Source organism: Anolis carolinensis, unplaced genomic scaffold (assembly GCF_035594765.1).
Source record: "Anolis carolinensis isolate JA03-04 unplaced genomic scaffold, rAnoCar3.1.pri scaffold_11, whole genome shotgun sequence".
Lineage (NCBI taxonomy): Eukaryota > Metazoa > Chordata > Lepidosauria > Squamata > Dactyloidae > Anolis > Anolis carolinensis.
In genome coordinates this window covers 14124554-14147343 of record NW_026943822.1, presented here as the reverse complement: position 1 = coordinate 14147343, position 22790 = coordinate 14124554, and the positions used below count along the sequence as shown (strand labels likewise).

At 38.7% G+C, this 22790-nt stretch overlaps 1 protein-coding gene across 4 annotated transcripts in view; it reads left to right on the top strand.

The window, feature by feature from the left end:
• adamtsl3 (ADAMTS like 3) overlaps positions 1-22790 on the top strand; it is a 175000-nt gene that overhangs the window by 65761 nt on the left and 86449 nt on the right. For all 4 annotated transcript variants that reach the window (XR_010000987.1, XM_062963560.1, XM_062963561.1 and 1 more), the window contains 2 exons: positions 6182-6308; positions 12487-12561. Coding sequence is in view for 3 of the 4 variants with exons in the window: in XM_062963560.1 (XP_062819630.1) it covers positions 6182-6308; positions 12487-12561 (202 nt within the window). In the remaining variant the exon portion in view is untranslated. The remainder of the gene's footprint in view (positions 1-6181; positions 6309-12486; positions 12562-22790) is intronic.

Here is a 22790-nt window from a genome sequence, read left to right as displayed (position 1 = left end):
TATGCAGCCCCGAAAGACAGTTGCATCTGTCAAGTAGGGAAATTTAGGCATGCTTTATGCAGGAGGCTAATTTAACTAATTTACAACATCATAAAACTGCCAGCAAAACACGAGGAAAGGAATGAGGAAGTACAGCCACTAGTGGACAGTGAAGCAACAGCTCCCCCTGTGGCTGGAATCGTGAAGCTGGAAAAAAAATGTTAAATGCCTCTGTGTCTGTCTATATATGTTGTTTGTCTGTTGGCATTGAATGTTTGCCATATATGTGTTCATTGTGATCCGCCCTGAGTCCCCTTCGGAGTGAGAAGGGCGGAATATAAATACTGTAAATAAATAAATAAGTAACCAGATTATATAAAATGATAATTATTAAATACAGTAGAGTCTCACTTATCAAAGATTCGCTTATCCAAGGTTCTGGATTATCCAAACCATTTTTGTAGTCAATGTTTTCAATATATCGTGATATTTTGGTGCTAAATTCGTAAATACAGTAATTACAACATAACATTACTGCATATTTAACTACTTTTTCTGTCAAATTTGTTGTATACATGATGTTTTGGTGCTTAATTTGTAAAATCATAACCTAATTTGATGTTTAATAGGCTTTTCCTTAATCCCTCCTTATTATCCAAGATACTCGCTTATCCAAGCTTCTGCCGGCCTGTTTAGCTTGGATAAGTGAGACTCTACTGTACAGGTAAAAATTCTCTTAAGTTTATGATATTTTTTTTGCCAGCAAGTTAGTGCTACGGTACAAAAGTTGGCCACTTTAATAGTTACCATTGGATTACATATCAAAGTTTATGGATTCCATCAAAAATATTTATTGTTTTTGTGGGAGTTTGCTATGAACATTGCAAGATTTTGGTCACATCTTACAGTTACACTGTTATGGTTCTTTTAAATATCTTTATACAGTCCCCTTTTCATACTGCCAGTAGGCAAAATATGTGTGTTTGCAAAATATATATATTAAAAAATCACTCATATAATGATTCCTGAATATGCCTTAAAAGCTTGCAGATGTTTTCCCAATCTGCTTGTAATATCCATGGTTGATCCCTTTGCTCAATAAATATCCAAAAATATGGGGTAGATTAACATGAACAAGTGCCTAAAGGATGAAAAATCTCAAGTCCCTTCTGACCAGCCGGTTGGGAGTGTAAAGCTGAATGAGGCAATTCATAAAGAGAATCAATTGGCCGACACCCTTCAGCGTTCTTCTTGAAACTGAGCATCCTTAATAAACAATTACACACGTCCTATTTTAAAGTCATGACAAATTTTGTTCTTGGTAACTGTTTCTCCAAAGAGTGGTTTTAGTGTCTCTCCCCATTGTGTTGCTTCCATTTTCTCGGGCCTTTGGATGAATTGAACACTCTGCTTTCTCCTCTCACAATTACACCCTCATTTTGCTAACCTCTGTGATTTATGTCTCTCTTCCCCATTAAATTGGGTCTAAAGTAGCCCAATAAGTAGATAATTGTCTAATTCAAAGCTCTTTCAAATGCCAAAAGTTGACACTATAATAATTTACATGGCAAGAAATTTAGAACTTGATTGTGAAAAAGAAGCTACTTGTTAGGGATTCTGGCCATTTAACTGCAGTTTCAAGGAAAAGTCTCATTGGCTTCAAATAGTACTTTATTTTGGTTACTGTGAGTTTTCCGGGCTGTATGGCCATGTTCCAGAAGCATTCTCTCCTGACGTTTCGCCTGCATCTATGGCAGGCATCCTCAGAGGTTGTGAGGTCTGTTGGAACCTAGGCAAGTGGGGTTTATATTTTTGTGGAAAAATGTCCAGGGTGGGAGAAAGAACTCTTGTCACCAGGATTATTTATTTATTCATTTATTTACTACATTTATATCCCGCTCTTCTCACCCCGAAGGGGACTCAGAGTGGCTTACAAATCAAATGTACATACAATATATTATTAGCATAGCATAATAGTAATTATTATAATAGTAATTATAGTACTATTAATTAAATTACTATATTGTACTATATCATTATATGGTAATATTATTAGTACAGTAGAGTCTCACTTATTCAAGCCTCTGGATTATCCAAGCCATTTTTGTAGTCAATGTTTTCAATATATCGTGATATTTTGGTGCTAAATTCGTAAATACAGTAATTACAACATAACATGACTGCGTATTGAACTACTTTTTCTGTCAAATTTGTTGTCTAACATGATGTTTTGGAGCTTAATTTGTAAAATCATAACCTAATTTGATGTTTAATAGGCTTTTCCTTAATCCCTTCTTATTATCCAAGATATTCGCTTATCCAAGGTTCTGCCGGCCCGTTTAGCTTGGATAAGTGAGACTCTACTGTAGTACTTTATTTTGGTTGCTGTGAGTTTTCCGGGCTGTATGGCCATGTTCCAGAAGCATTCTCTTCTGACGTTTCGCCCACATCTATGGCAGGCATCCTCAGAGGTTGTGAGGTCTGTCGGAAACTAGGCAAGTGGGATTTATATTTCTGTGGAAAAATGTGCAGGGTGGGAGAAAGAACTCTTGTCTGTTTGGGGGCAAGTGTGAATGTTGCAATAGATCACCAGGATTATTTATTTATTCATTTATTTTCTACATTTATATCCCGCTCTTCTCACCCCGAAGGGGACTCAGAGCGGCTTACAAATCAAATGTACATACAATATATTATTAGCATAGCACAATATCAGCATTAAATTACTATATTGTACTATATCATTATATGGTAATATTATTAGTACGTAATATTAGATTTAATATATAATATAGAATTAATATTATTATATTATATTATTAGTATAATATTGTATTATTAATGGCCTTCTAACTTCAAAGCCTGGCTGCTTCCCACCTTGTTAGGAGGTGCTAGCTGGCCCTGATTGTTTAATGTCTGGAAAGAACCAAGGCAGGAAGCAGCCAGGCTTTGAAGCTGCAAGGATTTTCAATGCTAATCAAGGTGGCCAATTGCAACATTCACACTTGCCTCCAATAGGCAAGAGTTCTTTCTGAAGGTTTCTCTATGGTCTGGTCTTCCAGATGTTGTTGGGCTACAACTCATCATACCCAGCATGATGAATGGAGATGAGAGCTGCAGTCCAAAAACATCTGCATTGTATTGAACTATTGAACTACTTTTTCTGTCAAATGTGTTGTATAGCATGATGTTTTGGTGCTTAATTTGTAAAACCATAACCTAATTTGATGTTTAATAGGCTTTTCCTTAATCCCACCTTATTATCCAAGATATTCGCTTATCCAAGGTTCTGTCTGCCCGTTTAGCTTGGATAAATGAGACTCTACTGTATATCAACTGTAGTTTCTTGGATAGGGTTATCATGATTTTCTATGGGCAAGAAAATCAAGAGTGGTAGATGGCATATGTCTTGTATCTCAAAAGCCAGAGCTCATAGGTGGAAATGGGTGGCATTTTTTGGAATCAGTAAGCCAAATATACCCAGAAACAGGTCTAACATTTGAGGTACCAAAATGTGCATTGCCTTGTGTAATAATGCCCCGCTTCATTCCACTTTAGCTAACTCCTTGACCTGCCAAACTCTGCCTGGCCTTTCTTTGGTGTTCACTTTCAGTTTGGGAGGAAGAAGTATGATTTGGATAAAAATGTTCAATGTTGTCTCTCCCTCGTAGAGAACTTTGGAGCCAGTTGAGAGATAGCAGGCCTAGTTTCAAAGGAGACGACTGCTGTGCCTGATCCCCTGAGCTTTTATGAGATTTGTGGCTGCTTCAGATAAATGACGCTCCTCCGATAAGATCTACATCAATTACAGGAACATAAGCAATGTGTTAGATGCATCTGCAGGGCTTTTTCATTATCTAACGCTTGCTAGGTTGCATACCACAAAGGACAGCACCCCCGTCTCCCTCTGTGAGCAAAGATTGCCTAAGACAGTGATGGCCAACCTATGACACGCGTGTCAGCACTGACATGCCTAGCCATTTTTGCTGACATGCTGCCGCATGCAGATTGATTGGATGACTATGTCTTTTGTGGCCAAACAGCGTCCCAAATAACCAAACCAAAACTAAAGTCTACCAAAAACTGATTCATAACCCTAATGTTGGAGAGTGGTCCATGGTCAAAGTGGTTCCTGGTCTTAGTTGTCACACCTCAGGTTAGCTTTACCTTGCTAAAGACACCAAGCCACACACAGGAAGTAGTCTTTTGTAGTTTATTTAGAAAATAGGCAAAAGATAGTTCATAAAAAGGTAAAAGTTCAGTTCCAAAAGATAGGTACAAAACAAGGCTGTAAGCAATAAGTCCATAGAAACATAGGGCATGAAACAAGGTCTTTTTCATAGAAGCCAAAAGTCCCAGCAACCAGAATATATTCACATGAGAATCCAGGAAAGCAAACTTGGTACAGGAAAGCAGACTTGCTTCTTGATCAAGCAATGACGTTGCTTTGACAGAGATCTCCCTTTCAGCAGACTGTTTTATAAGTACTGTATGACATAAAGGCATTCCTTTGTCCTTTGACCTCCCGTTTATTAGCTATTCAAAGACTTCTACACAATCCTCTAAATTCCAGTCTCGAAGCCCGATCGAGAGACGCAGCCTCAGAGTCAAGGCCATTGAGCTTGTTAGTGTTATCAGGTGGAGGCAAAGAGCTTTCTGCTTTTTGCACCTGAAATCTGTCATCAGAAACAACATCATCATTACTTCCCACGGGAACAACTCCCTGCTCTTCATTTCCCACAGCAGGAACACTCTGCACCTGTGTGATGTCTCAGGCACCTTTGGCCCCTGATCTCGCAGCCATTGCTGATCAAACTGACGAGGATTTGGGTTTTTTCCCACCTCAGCAAGATTCAATCCCTTTCCAGATGTCTCCTGTTGACATTGAGCCAATTAGGAATGCCCTTGAAATGTTGCCGGCTCTTCCCGGATCTCCGGAGAGTTTAGAATTTGATAGAAGGGCTACTTTCCAAACAGATCGCTCTTGAAGACAAAGTTTAAGGAGAAGCGTGAGATTAGCAGAGCGAGGAGATTGTGGCTAAGCCAGTTCTCTTGGGAAGAATTGGGGAGGCAGGCATCTGGTGCCTCGTTGTTAGCAAGCTCATTTCTCTTGGGAAGATTTGGGGAGTCACGCACCTGCTTTGGGGGAGCACTTGGACTTCAATAAAAGTTCTGCGCAGAGAATCTCTGTTGCGGTGTCAACTGAACTTCTGATGGAAGAATACATCGTCTCTTGATCCTGAGCTTCCAAGCAGCCTGCTGGCGCGCTTACTCTCGAGTAGACTGGGCGTTGTGTCTCGTCCCTTGCCAAGTTTGGATTGCATTTCAGATCCATCACGAACAGTCTTAGCCTTGCCTTGAAACCTTGTTTTGGACTATTACTTCAAGTACTTTCCTGAGGAACTTTGCTCCTTTCCCCCTCAAACTTCCAATAAGTTTGAGTGTGTTTCGGTTATTGGATTTTGGACTTTGGACTCTAATATTGGACATAAAACTTTCATTCTTTGGACTAATTCTGATCTTTTCTAAAAGGTCAACTGCTTGACTATCTATTCTGCTTATTTTTGTTTGAAACTTTTATTGCTTTAATAAAGATATTAGATTGTTTATTGGCTTCTGTGTTGGTTCCCAGTGTTCGCGCTGCCTAGGAGTGTTACAACCTGGACCCTATAATTCCCAGCATCAGAGTCACCTTCAAATTTATCCTGAATCTGTTGAATTGTGCACATATAACCCAGAAACCTCATCAGAATCATACAAAGGCACATCAGAGTCACGCAAAGGCTGAGCCACAACAGTGGTCTCTGATCAAGTGGTCCCAAGTTAAGTGGTCCCTGGTCAGAAAAAGGTTGGAAACCACTTTCTAAAGGAAGCCATGATTTCTAACCCGATACAGTTTTAGGAGAGCACGAACAAAACATGGTATTTCTGATCTTTTTAATCGATCTGAATTTACCCATTTGTTTAAGAAGGATACCAAAATAACTTTCATTGTCATGGCCTAAATAATATAAAGAATTACTTTTACTCTCCTTTGTGCTTACATTTGGACAAACCAGACTGTGTTTTTTTTTTTTTTTGAGATAGTGGAGCCAGAGTACAAAATCCAAAGTGATAATATGATTTTAGAAAAAGATGTTTCTAGAAACACTCGTGGTCTATGTCAGTCCTGTCCTCCTGACTGTGGTGTTGATATTGGCAGGCAGTCGGCTGCGATCGGCAACTTGGGAGCCATGCCAAGGAAGACAACTGTGGTGTCTGTGCAGGAGATGGTTCAACGTGCAGGTTGGTGCGAGGGCAAACTAAGATGCATTTCTCCGCAGAAAAAAGTAAGGAAATGCTTATCATTTACCCTTTGTTTTTATTTTCTACTGTGTTTCTGTGAACAAGGCTGTGTAATAGACTACGTCATGGTTTAATTTTATATGGATTTGCTTGCAGTTGAGCTATTAAAGTTTCAGCTCAATTGTGAAAGGGTACTCATCTAGAGGAGAACTACATAGGAATTCAAGGCATGCATTTGAGATCGAAATTTAATTTAACGTATCAAAAATAGCCATCGGGCTAGACAGTTTAATTCTCAGGACATGTGGATATATATATATATATATATATATATATATATATATATATATATATATATGTCTGTGTTTGATTGTGTAAGAATTATATACACACACACACATTGTAATTTTAGAATTCCATCATGAAATAATAAAACATGTGTTGTCGAAGGCTTTCATGGCCGGGATCACAGTGTTGTATGTTTTCCGGGCTGTATGGCCATGTTCTAGAAGCATTCTCTCCTGACGTTTTGCCTACATCTATGGCAGGCATCCTCAGAGGTTGTGAGGATGCCTACCATAGATGTGGGCGAAACGTCAGGAGAGAATATTTCTGGAACATGGCCATACAGCCCGGAAAACATACAACAACCCCAATAAAACATGGCTTAAGATACTCCTGTTTACAGTGTAATGTATGATTGGACGATAAGAGTAAAGAATAATAAAATTACAAAGTTGGAAGAGACCATAAGGACCATCCAGTCCAACCCCCTTCCATACAGAGACACATAGTCAAAGCAATCCTGAAATAAGGCCATCAAGCCTCTGATTAAACATCTCTAAAAGACATTCTTTCTCGTGTTTAGGTGGAATCTCTTTTCTGTAATTTGAATCCATTGCACAGCAGAACACAAGTTGTTTACATCTTCAATATTGCATCCTAACTTCCAAACTGCATCAAATGGTCAATGTAGATTGGGCTTCAGTTTCACCTAATAATAATAATAATAATAATAATAATAATAATAATAATAATAATAATAATAATACCCTACTGGGATCTGCACACATCATCAGAAAATACATCACACAGTCCTAGACACTTGGGAAGTGTTCGACTTGTGGTTTTGCGAAACGAAATCCAGCATATCTATCTTGTTTGCTGTGCCATACAACGTCGTTGTGTTGATAATAATAATAATAATAATTTATATTATTGCTATCATTATTTTATTATGACACAGCAAACAAGATATATATGCTGGATTTCATATCACAACATTTATTATTATTATTATTATTATTATTATTATTATTATTATTATTATTAGCGACATTTATATCCCACCCTTCTCACCCCGAAGGGGACTCAGGGCGGTTTGCAAGTATATATACATACAATATATTATATTATATGACTATATTGCAATATTATTAGTAATATTGCATGTAATATAAATATACAATTATAATAGTGAATTATAATTATTATTACATTGTATTACATCATAATATTATTAATATTACATGTATATACAATATATTATAATATTAGTATAGTATAATATTATTATATATTATTATATCATTAAATTGATACAGGAGACATGGTGGAAAGATGTCTTCCTGGCCCCGTCTTCTTCATTCTGGTCCAGAATGGCAGTTAGACCCCGAAGAGACTAAAGGAAAGCAAACTACAGTAGAGTCTCACTTATCCAACACTCGTTTATCCAACGTTCTGGATTATCCAACACATTTTTGTAGTCCACGTTTTCAATAAATCATGATATTTTGGTGCTAAATTCGTAAATACAATAATTACTACATAGCATTATTTTGCATTGAACTACTTTTTCTGTCGAATTTGTTGTATGACATGATGTTTTGGTGCTTAATTTGTAAAACCATAACCTAATTTGATGTTTAGTAGGCTTTTCCTTAATCCCTCCTTGTTATCCGACATATTCGCTTATCCAACGTTCTGCCGGCCCGTTTATGTTGGATAAGTGAGACTCTACTGTATACTCAAAAGTTACATTGCATATTTTTTTCTAAATAACTACAGCTGATATGTTTAACAACAACAGTCATAGGGTTGTTGTGTGCTTTCTGGGCTCTATGGCCATGTTCCAGAAGTATTCTCTCCTGACGTTTCTCCCACATCTATGACAGGCATCCACAGAGGTTGTGAGGTATACCTCTGAGGATGTCTGCTATAGATGTGGGTGAAACGTCAGGAGAGAATGCTTCTGGAACATGGCTATACAGCCTGGAAAACACACAACAACCCTGTGATTCCGGCCATGAAAGCCTTCAACAACACATTGAACAACAGTCATATTTTTCTACATAACAATTCATAAGATTGCTCTTGCATATAAAAGTATCTGGTAAATCATTTCAGTAATTGATTGTCAGTCTAGTTTCAGTCTTTGTGGACTGGGTGAGGAGAAACAAACTGAAATTGAATCCAGACAAGACGGAGGTCCTTCTGGTCAGTTGTAAGGCAGATCAGGGTATAGGGTGGCATCCTGTGCTGGATAGGGTCACACTTCCCCTGAAAACACAAGTCTGCAATCTGGGAGTTTTCCTGGAGTCCCAGGTGTTTGCGGTGGCAAGGAGGCCTTTGTACCATTAAAACTTGTGCGACAGCTGTGACTGACTGTACCTTGAGAAGCCAGACTTGGCCATGGTGGTCCATGCCTTGGTTACATCCCATTTAGACTACTGTAATGGGCTCTATGTGGGGCTGCCCCTGAAAAGTGTCTGGAAACTTAAATAAGTTCAGAGATCAATAGCCAGGTCATTGACAGGGAGCGTACCCAGGGATCTATATAACATTCTTCCTGAGCATCTTCAATTTAGCATTTGAGTTTAATGGAAAGCACGTGATATACTTCAGTCATATAGGATTGATGGGCCTTACTAAAAACCAGGAGACAGAGATTCATATACTGATATAAGGTTGGAGGCTATTGGGGATTCCTGTGATATGAAAGCAGCTGGAGTTTGGCTTTAGAGAGGGGAGTTCGGCTTCTCCTTTTTGTCTAAGTTTTTGGTTATTTTATGACCTGAATTGTTGCCAGCAATTGGGGCTTCAGACAGAGTTGTGAGAAACAGTTGGCCTTATTGAGGACCTGATCCCCTTGAATCTCTATGTGAAATGGCCCATTGGAGACTCCCATCCGTCTTGATCTCCTCTGAATCAAAGCCCTAGTTGCATGGTTTTCTCATCGTTCTATTTAATAGAGTTTTTGAGACGTAATCTTGCCCTACGTCTTTCATTTTATTCTTTGAATGTCAAAATGTGACTCTATAATGCACATAAGCATTGCTGTCATATTTTAAAATAGTGTTGTGTCACAGACTTGTTGTTTTGTTTTTTTCCACAGTCCTCCTTTTCAATAGCATATGGAAGTTATTTAATAAAATCATCCCTAGAGTAAAACAAATGGGAAAATGCGATTCCTTTTTGTGATACCACCTCACTAGAGGTACATAAAATATTTTCAGCTTTTCGGACTGTCTTGCCAAGCAAGTCTGCAGTTTCATGGAGAAGGACGTCTGGCGAGAGATGGCTTGCACTTCACAGCGGTTGATTTGAATCATCCAGGGGAAGGAGAGAATATTTTAGAGAAGGAAAGAAACCAAGGGCTGGGATAAGAACATAAATGATGCATGGGAAACTGGGGGGTGATATAGCATGGAATATAGAAGAAACAGTAAGAAAGTATGTGGCGGGAGTAACCCATAGTTGCACATGTTTTTATACTAATGTATTTGGGAAATAAATAAGATGAACTTGAACTTTTAACACACAACTCTTAACACAAATATAATTTAATTAGTGAAATGAGACAAATGACTAGAGTGTAATAACTGGAGTGTATTCTTCCTTTATATTGTACTTTCTTTGCCCGGCCACGCATTGCTGTGGCTTTTCGGAATGTTTTGTTCGCCAAGTGGAATAGCAGTGAATAGCTTTGGAGGTTGAAAACCTGGCCGTTTTCTTCATATGGGAATCCTTGTTTGGTGAGGTGGAATATAATGAGTAGTCTCGGTGTGGGAGATATGAATGCTGTTATTAGTCACCTTGATTAGCATTTAATGGCGGACTGCTTCCTGGGTGGGGTAATCATTTGTTGGGAAGTGTTAGGTGGCCCTAATTGTTTCCTGCCTGCGCAGATGGTTTGTTGCCGTTTTTGGGGGTTTTTAGCCCCCTTTTAGGATCCTGATGTGTTTTTTTTGTTGTATGAACCTTGAGGCAAGGCTTTTGCGTCCTCTTGTCAAGTTTGGTGGTTCTGGGGCATATAGTTGTGTTGTTATAGTCACTGCACAAACAACTTTGCCCTTTTATATATATAGATTTATGTATCCCCCTGTTTTATGTATGCATATTTGCAAACAGATCCATGAGTGTGGTCATGCTATTCCTGTCTTCTTTTCACCAAATTGAACATTTCCAGCACCGTCACTCTTTCCTCATGTGTTTTGTTCTCCATATTAAGGTGGCTTTGCAATGTGTTACCACGAATCAGCACCATATTACAGTAGAGTCTCACTTATCCAACATAAACGGGCCAGCAGAATGTTGGATAAGCGAATATGTTGGATAATAAGGAGGCATTAAGGAAAAGCCTATTAAACATCAAATTAGGTTATGATTTTACAAATGAAGCACCAAAACATCATGTTAGACAACAAATTTGGCAGAAAAAGTAGTTCAGTACGCAGTAATGCTATGTAGTAATTACTGTATTTATGAATTTAGCACCAAAATATTATGATATATTGAAAACATTGACTACAAGAATGCCTTGGATAATCCAGAACGTTGGATAAGCGAGTGTTGGATAAGTGAGACTCTACTGTATGTGTAACTTCCATGGGGCTGATCCATTCCTACACTGACCTAAATGGTCAATGTAGATGTTCCTCCTGTTAACATTTCAAGTGTTTGTTTATCATTTTAAAATGAAATTTGAAATCATATTTTTCTTTGTATTGTATCATGATTATATTTCTGTTGCAGTAAACTACTTGAAAGCTTTTAGGGGTCCTGATTAATGGTATATAAATTTTACTTAAGCAAAGAATATCTGCTGTTTGGAAAGGGGTCTATGTTGCTATGTACGTGCAGGTTTCAGCTTATAAGTCATTTTTAGAAAGGGAATATTGAGCATTTATATCAAATTGCAAGTCTTTCAGGTCCTCCTCCCATCTCCTGCTTCTTCATTTGCAATCCCCTAGTCCTCAGTGGTTTAGAATTTAGTGTTTGCTAGTGGATTTGTTAGCATTTATTAAAGCCGTGACCTGATGCAGGAAATGAAGTGTGGCCAAAATCCAGCAAAATAGCTGCAGAGTGCATTGATAAAGGCAATTCTAAGCAGATCAAATTTGTAAGCCTTTTAGTAGGAAATAAAATTGGGACATTGGGACAACAAGACATAAATTGCATATCTAATATGCTACACTAGTTAATATAATATAATTGCCCATTACATGGACAAATTTACAAGTTCGTATGTAGCTTAAGGGTGGCACAGTGGGTAAAACCGACTGAATTGTACTTGGTGGTTGATTGATTTACTGCTGTATTAACTCTTGTTTTATTGTCTTACTGTGTTTTATTATTTTTTGTATATTGTTCAATGTTTTTATGCTGTTTTTGTAAATTGTGCTAGTTGGGCCTTGCCCTATGTGAGCCTCCCCGAGTCCCCGTGGGGAGATGGTGGCGGGGTATAAATAAAGTTTTATTATTATTATTGTTAAAACCGCTGAGCTGCAGAACTTGCTGACCGAAAGGTTGGCGGCTCGAATCTGCAGAGTGGGGTGAGCTCCAGTCGTTAGCTCCAGCTTCTGGCAACCTAGCAGTTCGAAAACATGCAAATGTGAGTAGATCAATAGGTGCCTCTCCGGCGGGAAGGTAACGACGCTCCATGCAGTCATGCCAGCCACATGACCTAGGAGGCGTTTACGGATAACGCCGGCTCTTTGGCTTAGAAATGGAGATGATCACCACCCCCCAGAGTCGGACTCGACTGGACTTAATGTCAAGGGGAAATCTTTACCTTTACTATGTAGCTTACTCCAGGCCTGGAGTAGCATGTTTGTGTGTGCCTCTGTAATATTTTCACTGTTAAAAGCCAAATTTAGATATGAAATATGATTATTCCCTTGTAAGATATACTTTCTGAAATTGTGCTTTTAATTTTCCTAGGGGAGGAAACTGTAATTGCAGTTCCATACGGAAGCCGCAGTGCAAGAATTACCGTGAAGGGGCCAGCACACCTTGGTATGAACACCTCTATGTATTATTAATAGGTTGGGACTGGAGCAAAAACACTGAACACATCCAAGACTTGGTGAAAGTAGATACACTCAAAGATCCAATTTCTTTTTGAATATGTGATTGTCAAGAGCTAAATTTAAGAGCTTGGAATTAATTCTTACAGGTGAAAACCGGGATACATATGGCAAGACAACATCAGAGTAGTAGTGGCAAATAGTCACTGTTGAATGTTTTAGGTTGAATGATTTTATGTTGAAAGTTTTTATGTTGACTGTTTTTATATTGTGGAATGATATTTTAAATTGTAAGTCACTCAGAGCACTCTGGTGGAGAGCGACTAATTAAGAAGTGAAGTGAAGTGATAATGGGTTAAACCCTTGTGCCGGCTAAACTGCTGACCTGAAGGTTGGGTTGCTGATCTGAAGGTTGGCAATTTGAATCCTTGAAAGAAGGTGAGCTCCCATCTGTCAGCTCTAGCTTGCGGGAACATGAGAGAAGCCTCCCAGCAGGATGGTAACACATCCAGGCATTCCCTGGGCAACGACTCTGTAGATGGCCAATTCTCTCACACCAGAAGCAACTTGCAGTATGTTCTCAAGTTGCTTCTGATATGATAAAAAAGACACGAGAGTATGATTAAGAAGACAAAAGTCATTAATGAGTAAGAACAAATAAAGTCAGAGAGGCTGCATCACTTTGCTTTTGCCTGATCCTACTGGAAAGGACAATATTATGTCCCCTTCTTTCCTTTCTCTGTGCTGAATTGAGTAGAAATTAGCTTTGCACTTTGGACAAGTTTTCTAGCAACCAAAGTAAGCTGAGGGCAAAGAGGGAACATGGGAGGAAGAGAGAAAAACCTGGACATTTTAAAAGTAGCTGAAAAAATGGGACAACAATGATTAATTGGGACTATTCTTGCCCAAAAAAATGGTAACAGTCAAAGGGCATGATTCATTTCTTAACCCTGATTTGTTAAAATGTGTTAAAATATATTATTTAAATCCTTATATGACTACAACATTCATGCATGGATTCGCTGTTAGTAAAGCTGGCCCTTCATTTCCCATGGATTCTGCACCCGTCTGGTCAACCTTCCATGTCTTGACCATTCATTATATTTTTGAAAATCTGAAAAAACAAGCCTTGGTTTTTTACATCTATATATATAAAAGGGTAATGAAATTTTGGCCTAGGACAAAACAACAAAACTACACATCCCAGAAACACTAAACTTGGCAGCACAACCCCTCATCCATGCCTCTACGTTCATACAACAAAAAGAAAAGAAAAATTAAGTCCTAATTAGAGGGAGAGGAATAATTGTTTTTATCCCATTGCTGCCAGTTAGAAGGCTAAGCTCCGCCCACTTGGTCTCCTAGCAACCCACTCAGCCCAGGGGACAGGCAGAGTTAGGCCTCACTTAGGCCTCTTCCACAGATTATAAGATTTCAACTGGATTATATGGCAGTGTAGACTCAAGGCCCTTCCACACAGCTATATAACCCATTTATAATCTTATATTATCTGCTTTGAACTGGATTATCTTTACTCCACACTGCCATATAATCCACTTCAGTGTGCATTTTATACAGCTGTGTAGAAGGGGCCTCATATAATCCAGTTCTAAGCAGATAATGTAAGATTATAAATATTATATGTAATAATTACTGTGATATAATAATACAGAACAATATAATCTCTAAAATCAGGACAGTAAATAAAGAACAACACTCTGAAAGCATAAGCCACAGCAACGCGTGGCCGGGCAAAGCTAGTTTTATATAAGGGATGCTATTTTATGATGCCACTGTGTATAATGGGACTTGAGTATCCATGGATTTTGGTATCCACTCGGAACCATGGAACAAGCACATACCAAGGTCCTAGTGAATTTAATGTTATTTTAATGTACAGTAGAGTCTCACTTATCCAACATAAACGGGCCGGCAGAACGTTGGATAAGCGAATATGTCGGATAACAAGGAGGGATTAAGGAAAAGCCTACTAAACATCAAATTAGGTTATAGTTTTACAAATTAAGCACCAAAACATCATGTCATACAACAAATTCGACAGAAAAAGTAGTTCAATGCAAAATAATGCTATGTAGTAATTATTGTATTTACGAATTTAGCACCAAAATATCATGATTTATTGAAAACGTGGACTACAAAAATGTGTTGGATAATCCAGAACGTTGGATAAACGAGTGTTGGATAAGTGAGACTCTACTGTATTAACTGGAAAACTGTAAAATCAAAAGAAAATCCAAACAATCCCAACCCCTATTATTTCTCCCTCCCCTGATCAGGAATAAATACTGCAGAAAGGAAAAGCAAGAGAAAAGGAAAGTAACATTTCCAAATGCTCAATATTTGTGAACAATCAGATGAAGGAAGTCGATTCTGCTCACTTTTCCTTCGCTTGCCATTTGAAATGTGTGCAGGGTTGAAGTGAGCAAAGGGAAGGGTGTCGAAATACATTACAGCTTTCCCAAAAGTTGTTTCGTTAAGGGTTTCAGAATCCAAAATAAGCCAGTCTGAAAATAATCCCCCTGCTGTAGAAGCAACAAAACCAGAAGCTAATATTTTTACAAGTGGCTAATGCTAGATAACCAAGTTCATGAACTTAACAATAGAACCTAGCTGGAAGGAAACAGAAAAAGAGGTTAAATGTCTGACTACTGTTTATAGAAAACATGTGGTTTGTAGTTTGAGGACAGACAAATAGGTGTGTTTTCAAATATGAGAGTCATATTCCCTGTCAGAGAATTACCTACACAGTGCAGGGGTTGGCAAATTCCCAGCTTGATGGAAGTGCGTTGCCTGGTGACAGGACTATCCCCAAGTTCACCAACAGCTGAATATATCTATATATATAAAAGGGTAATGAAATTTTGCCCTAGGACAAAACAACAAAACTACACATCCCAGAAACACTCAACTTGGCAGCACAACCCCTCATCCATGCCTCTACGTTCATACAACAAAAAGAAAAGAAAAATAAAGTCCTAATTAGAGGGAGAGGAATAATTGTTTTTATCCAATTGCTGACAGTTAGAAGGAGACCGACTTGGTCTCCTAGCAACCCACTCAGCCCAGGGGACAGGCAGAGTTAGGCCTCACTTAGGCCTCTTCCACACTGCCTATAAAATACAGATTATCTGATTTTAACTGGATTATATGGCAGTGTAGACTCAAGGCCCTTCCACACAGCTATAGAACCCATTTATAATGGACTTAATGTCAGGGGAAAACCTTTACCCTTTACCTTAACTACCACCAATTCCTCAATACTTTATTTCCCATACCACCAGACTTCGCCACAGCAACGCATGGCCGGGCACAGCTAGTGAGTTATATAACATAAGAAATAAACACCAGTGTCATACTGAAAGTGGAGCAATATATACATGGGCAACTTTATTTGTGGCTCCTGCACAGATGAACTTTTTCGGAGAGCTGTCCTCTTTGTTTTGCATTCCTCGGCTGCTTGTGTCTGTTGTCACTCCATTTCTTTCTTGGCTTTAGATACTTTTGATTTTCATTTCCTTAAAATAAACCCCGGAGTCCCGGTGGCAAAGTGTGTTAAAGCACTGAGCTGCTGAACTTGCAAACCGAAAGATCCCAGGTTCAAATCCAGATTATCAACCCCTTTCCCCGTTTTCCTTCTTTGATGGGCAGTAAAAGCAGTTACTTTCATTTTAGAACAAACAGCAACACTGTATTAAAGTCTAGACTTGGGAAACTGTCATTGGTTTTAATCAGTACTTATTTTTGTCAGTTTGTTGGGTGCATAAGATACAAAATAAGGAATTACTCTGATATTAAAAATAATGCTACAATTGCTCTTATTTATAGTAATTCAGATTTCTTTATCAGCTAAAGATTATCAGGCCCTCTTTAAGTGAGGCATGCTGATTTTTGGGAAAAAATTGACAAATTATTTCCTCTTTTTCAAAAACAAATGAATCTGGGTACATTTCTGTCTAGACACGCTGGGCCAATCATATCCCGCTTCCAAGCCCATTGCTTTCATTGGAATCCAACCAAGGAGAAATTTGGAGCTATGCTCTTTATCCAAAGAATGATATTGTTGTTCCTCACATTATCTCCTTGTTTTAAAGAATTGGGAAATGTCCCTGCTCAGGATACTTAATAAGCCTGTCTTGGGTCATTAGCTCGCCTTGTTTAGAAGTCTGCTTGAAGTCATTAGTGGCATTTCTGCATGTGATTGTATGCACTACAAAGGCAACTTGCTGATCATAGTGTGTAATTCCCATGCATTGAGACATGCAAGTTACTCTTTCACAAACTGGAATAATTATTTATTTTTTTCCTCTGGCTAATAGTTGGTTTTCCTTGACTGCATTTCTACATTATGCTTCTGGTCCTAAGTCCAGAGCTGCAGTTCTCAAAGTGTGCTCCATGGAGCCTTTGGGCTAAAAATACTAAACTAAAATACAGTTAAGTTTATGTTGGCCAAAACCTTTACAAACAAACTTGGGCATATAGGTTTGGATTTATAACCTGTGATTTACACAGTCTGTCGCACCTCAGGTTAGTTTCGCCTTGCTATACACACCAAGCTGCACACAGGTTGAAGTCCTTTTTAGTTTATTAGGAAATAAAAGCAAAAGTAAAGTTCCAAAAGATTGTTACAAAACAAGGCTTCAGTGAATAATCCAAGAAATCATAAGGAATAAAGTCCCACCAAAGCATGACAAAGTCCCATGAACACAAACACACAAAGGCTTCAAGACAATCCAGGAAAATGAGAGCTTGCTTCTTGGTTTGAGCGAAAAGTTGCTTTGACAAAGATTTGTCTCCGAACACACTATTTTAATACCCTTTGCAAAGCATGAAGGCATTTCTTTGGCCTCTGACCTCCTTCTTATTGGCTATTCTCACACTCCTTCGAACCCTGAATTCCAAACGGCCAGCTCGATCTAGAGATTCCATTTCATCAAGGCCAACCTGCTCATTAGCGTCTGCCTGCTTGCTATCAGACTGAGAACTGTCCTCCTTTTCTGAGTCAATTTTCACTTGGCTAGTTTCAGTAACATTAACATCAGGGGTCCTCAAACTTTTTAAGCCGAGGGCCGGCCCACAATCCTTCAGACTGTTGAGGGGCCGGATTATCATTTGAAAAAAAAAAAACTCAGTTACCCTTGTTGTCTTATATGTGTTTTATTGCATCGAGAAATGAGAATTTTTGTTGTTATAAGAAATGTATGGAGTTGCTCGGAAACCTCTCAATAAAAATTAATTATAAAAAAGAAAAAAAAAATACAAACAAATTCTGATGCACACTGCACATGTCTTATTTGTAGTGCAAAAACAACAACAACAACAACAACAATGAAAGAACAATACAATATTTAAAAATAAAAATAATTTCAACCAACAGGATTATCAGGATTTCAATGGGAAGTGTGCTTCTGCTTCTGGCCAATGAGATAGTCAAGTTAATTAGGGTTGTTGTTGTTGTTGTTGTTGTGTGCCTTCAAGTCATTTCAGACTTTGGGCCAGCCTAAGTCTAAAATTTATTTATTTATTATTTATTTATTAACTGCATTTATTTACTACATTTGTATTACACCCTTCTCACCCCAAAGGTGACTCAGAGTGGCTTACAAATTATATGTACATACAATATATTATATTATTAGCATAACACAATATTAGCTATATATTACTTTATTGAACTATACCACTATACTGTAATATTATTAGTAATATTATATGTAATATAGAATATATAATTAATATTATTATATGTTATTATTATTAGTGTTATATTGTATTACATTATAATATTATTATCAATATTATATGTATATACAATATATTATATTATAAAACTGAGGGCGGGGGCCAGGTAAATGACCTCGGAGGGCCACATCCGGCCCCCGGGCCTTAGTTTGGGGACCCCTGATTAACATCATTCCCTGCTGTGGGAAAAAAATCCCTGTTCCTCGTCTTCTACAACAGGGACACTCCCATAATCCCCATCAGGGTCATTTTGAACCTGAATCCCATAATCCCCATCAGAGTCACTCTGAGGCTCCAGCTGAGTCACAACACAGTCCTCCATGTGGAACATGAACTCTGGATGTCATTGAACTCACAAACCTTGAGCATAAGAGTTAAACTTTCTAGGAGTATGTGTATATGTAACACATTGATTATATTATTTTGTATTCTGCTTTAGGAGTTCTTGCCTTTCCTTTATAAGGATGATTTTGGTTTAGAGGCATGTATTTTGAATCATTTAGTATATTTTGAATCTCTGCAATCCTTGTCAGCACATTGAATGTTCTATGAATATAACATATATATGAAAAACTGTCTTATAGTTTATACTAGCTGTGCCTGGCCACACGTTGCTGTGGCGTTGTCTGGTGGTGTTGGTGAGAAATTGTTGAGGTAGTGGTGGTATTGAATGTCTGTTGTATGGTTGTCTTTATGTTTAGTATGCATTTGGTTGTTTGTGTACTGTGAAAGTGGTGAGGGTAGAGGGGATCTATGTCCCTGGGTAGTATTGTATAGTATTTATACGTTGTCCATGTGTTGTGAATGCTTGGATTGTGTCCTGCTGCATAGTAGAAAAGGTTGGGCTGGATGGCCCTTAGGGGTCTCTCCAAACTCTTGTGCCTGTCCCCTGGGCTGAGTGGGTTGCTAGGAGACCAAGTGGGTGGAACTTAGCCTTGTAACTGGCAGCAATTGGATAAAAACAATAATTCCTCTCCCTCTAATTAGGACTTTATTTTTCTTTTCTTTTTGTTGTATCAACCTAGAGCCGTGAATGATGGGTTGTGTTGTCAAATTTTGAGGTTGGGGGGCCTGTAGTTTTGTTGTTTTGTCCGCTGCCCTGATGCCTTCACTCTTTTATATATATATAGATTATTGGATTATATTTCTGTTTATAGTGGCCGCTTGCTTTTGTACTTCAGGGAATCCCTTCTCTGTATTGGCCAAAACGTTTACCCATGCCTGATATATATACATTATCTATACACACAATGTAAATGTGAGTAGATCAATAAGTACCGCTCCGGCGGGAAGGTAACGACGTTCCATGCAGTCATGCCGGCCACATGACCTTGGAGGTGTCTACGGACAACGCCAGCTCTTCGGCTTATAAATGGAGATGAGCACCAACCTCCAGAGTCAGACACGACTGGACTTAACGTCAGGGGAAACCTTTACCTTTTATACACACAATAAATGTTAAAACTGTGTGTGTGTGTGTGTTACACAGACAGCCTCCCGCTTCTACCAACAGCTATAGCTCTCCCTCCACTGACATTCAGGTTATAGTGAGCACCATGAACATGGAGCCCTGCTAGTGTCCTCCACAAACACCTAAATGGACATCCCAGGGTTCCTTAATTTGCATGACCCCGCCCGCTGCCTCTCCCTTAACCCTTTCCTACTCTATACAGTTAACAGAGGAATTGATCAGCAACTGAACAAGAAGTTTGGGGAGAATTCACCATGATTTAAAGGAGTTGTGCTTGACCTAGAGCATGATGTAAAGGGGTCAGGAGTGACTTCTGTATTCCACTCTCACCTCAATATGTATGTGGCATATTGAGTAATCTTGTGGTTCTGTGAATGTATCCCTAGAGCTATAAGACAGAGTGGAAATTGTGAACCAAAACTCCAGCATAGAAAGGAATGGTCCAACCTCTATATCTCCCTACTGCCATTAGAAGGATGATGATGATGATGATCTTTATTTAATTACGAGGGTCATCCAGAATTTGGAATGAAAAATGAACAAAGTATAGGAGAAAACATTTACCATATGCAGTTGAAAGCCACATCCAAATACCACTTCTCAACATAGTCGCCATTCAAATCTAGGCACTTATCATAGCGATGAATGAGCTTGGCAACTCCTTCCCCACAAAACTCTGCCGCTTGTGTCCTCAACCCAGCGTTTTGGCGATGATACTCAGCTGCGGAAAGGGGTGACCAGCCGGTTGAGGACGCAAGTGGCAGAGTTTTGTGGGGAAAGAGTTGCCAAGCTCATTCATCGCTATGATAAGTGCCTAGATTTGAATGGTGACTATGTTGAGAAGTGGTATTTGGGTGTGGCTTTCAACTGCATATGGTCAATGTTTTCTCCTATACTTTTTGAGGATGCAAGCGGCAGAGTTTTGTGGGGAAGGAGTTGCCAAGCTCATTCATCACTGTGATAAGTGCCTAGATTTGAATGGTGGCTATGTTGAGAAGTGGTATTTGGGTGTGGCTTTCAACTGCATATGGTAAATGTTTTCTCCTATACTTGGTTCATTTTTAATTCCAAAGCGTAATCTACTTTCTGGATAACCCTCGTATATCCTTCTGTGTTCTGTGATGGCTGTCTCTTGGGCAAGCTGTATGTATACATGCATCAAATAAGGCTGTGCACATCATAGCATGGCCGTGGTTGCAATATAAACCAGATCAAAAGCCTCCGTTTCCAGTTGCTGTAATGCGGAAGTTGATGTCAGAATTCCAGTGGGTGATTAACTGGAATCCGTGTATGTGCAGTAGGCAGAGATATGGCTGCTGTTCCTTTGGCAGATTATTCTATGACTTGACTAATTGCCGCTTCACAGACATCTGGGCAGCCTTCTGAATGGAATGTCTGCTTTACCACATCACTCGCCAATGTATCCGCTTTGAATAACTCAGATAAGCTTTGCAACCAGTTTTTACTGCATTTTCAGGCTACAACATAACTTTCTCCAGGAGCGAAAGCATGGTTTTGGCAGACCTGCAATAATGGGAAACGTTTGCAATCCTGCTGCGAACAGTTACGGTACATTTCAGGCTCCCGTTACTAGAAGTCTGCTCGTAAAACCCAATATAGTCATCTATATATATAAAAGAGTGATGGCATCAGGGCAGTGGACAAAACAACAAAACTACAGGCCCCCCAACCTCGAAATTTGACAACACAACCCATCATCCACGCCTCTAGGTTGATACAACAAAAAGAAAAGAAAAATAAAGTCCTAATTAGAGGGAGAGCAATAATTGTTTTTATCCAATTGCTGCCAGTTTAGAGGGCTAATCTCTGCCCACTTGGTTGCCTAGCAACCAAGGGACAGCCAGGTTTCAGTTAGGGGACAGGCCGATGTAGGCCTCACTTAGACTTCTTCCACAGATTATCTGATTTGAACTGGATTATATGGCAGTGTAGACTCAAGGTCCTTCCACACAGCTATATAACCCATTTATAATCTTATATTATCTGCTTTGAACTGGATTATCTTGACTCCACACTACCATATAATCCACTTCAGTGTGCATTTTATACAGCTGTGAAGAAGGGGCCTCATATAATCCAGAATGACAGAAAAAGTAGTTCCATGCGCAGTAATGCTATGTAGTAATTACAATAGAGTCTCACTTATCCAACACTCGCTTATCCAATGTTCTGGATTATCCAATGCATTTTTGTAGTCAATGTTTTCAATATATCGTGATATTTTGGTGCTAAATTCATAAATACAGTAATTTCTACATAGCATTACTGTGTATTGAACTACTTTTTCTGCCAAATTTGTTGTTTAACATGATATTTTTGTGCTTCATTTGTAAAATCATAACCTAATTTGATGTTTAATAGGCTTTTCCTTAATGCCTCCTTATAATCCAACATATTCGCTTACCCAATATTCTGCCGGCCCATTTATGTTGGATAAGTGAGACTCTACTGTACTGTATTTACAAATTTACCACTAAAATATCACAATGAATTTAAAACACTGACTACAAAAACATTGATTATGAAAAGGCAGACTGCGTTGGATAATCCAGAACATTGTATAAGCGAATGTTGGATAAGTGAGATTCTTCTTTAATATGAAATAATTACTGGGATAGAATAATGCAGAACAATATAATCTCTAAAACCAGGACAGTAAATAAACAGGGGAATTCCACACAGGAAACAATCAGGGCCAGCTAACACCTCCCAACAAAAAATTAACTCAGGGAGGAAACAGCCAGGCTTTAAAGCTGCAAGGCCATTACATCCTAATCATTTTTCCTAATTGCAGCATTCATACTTGCCTCCAACAGACAAAAAAAACCCAATCAGAAATATTGTATATTCACAACCTTTAGGAAATAATATCCCCTGATGGCGCAGCGTGTTAAAGTGCTGAGCTGCTGAACTTCTGGACCAAAAGGCCACAGGTTTGAATTGGGGGAGCGGAGAGAGCCCCCACT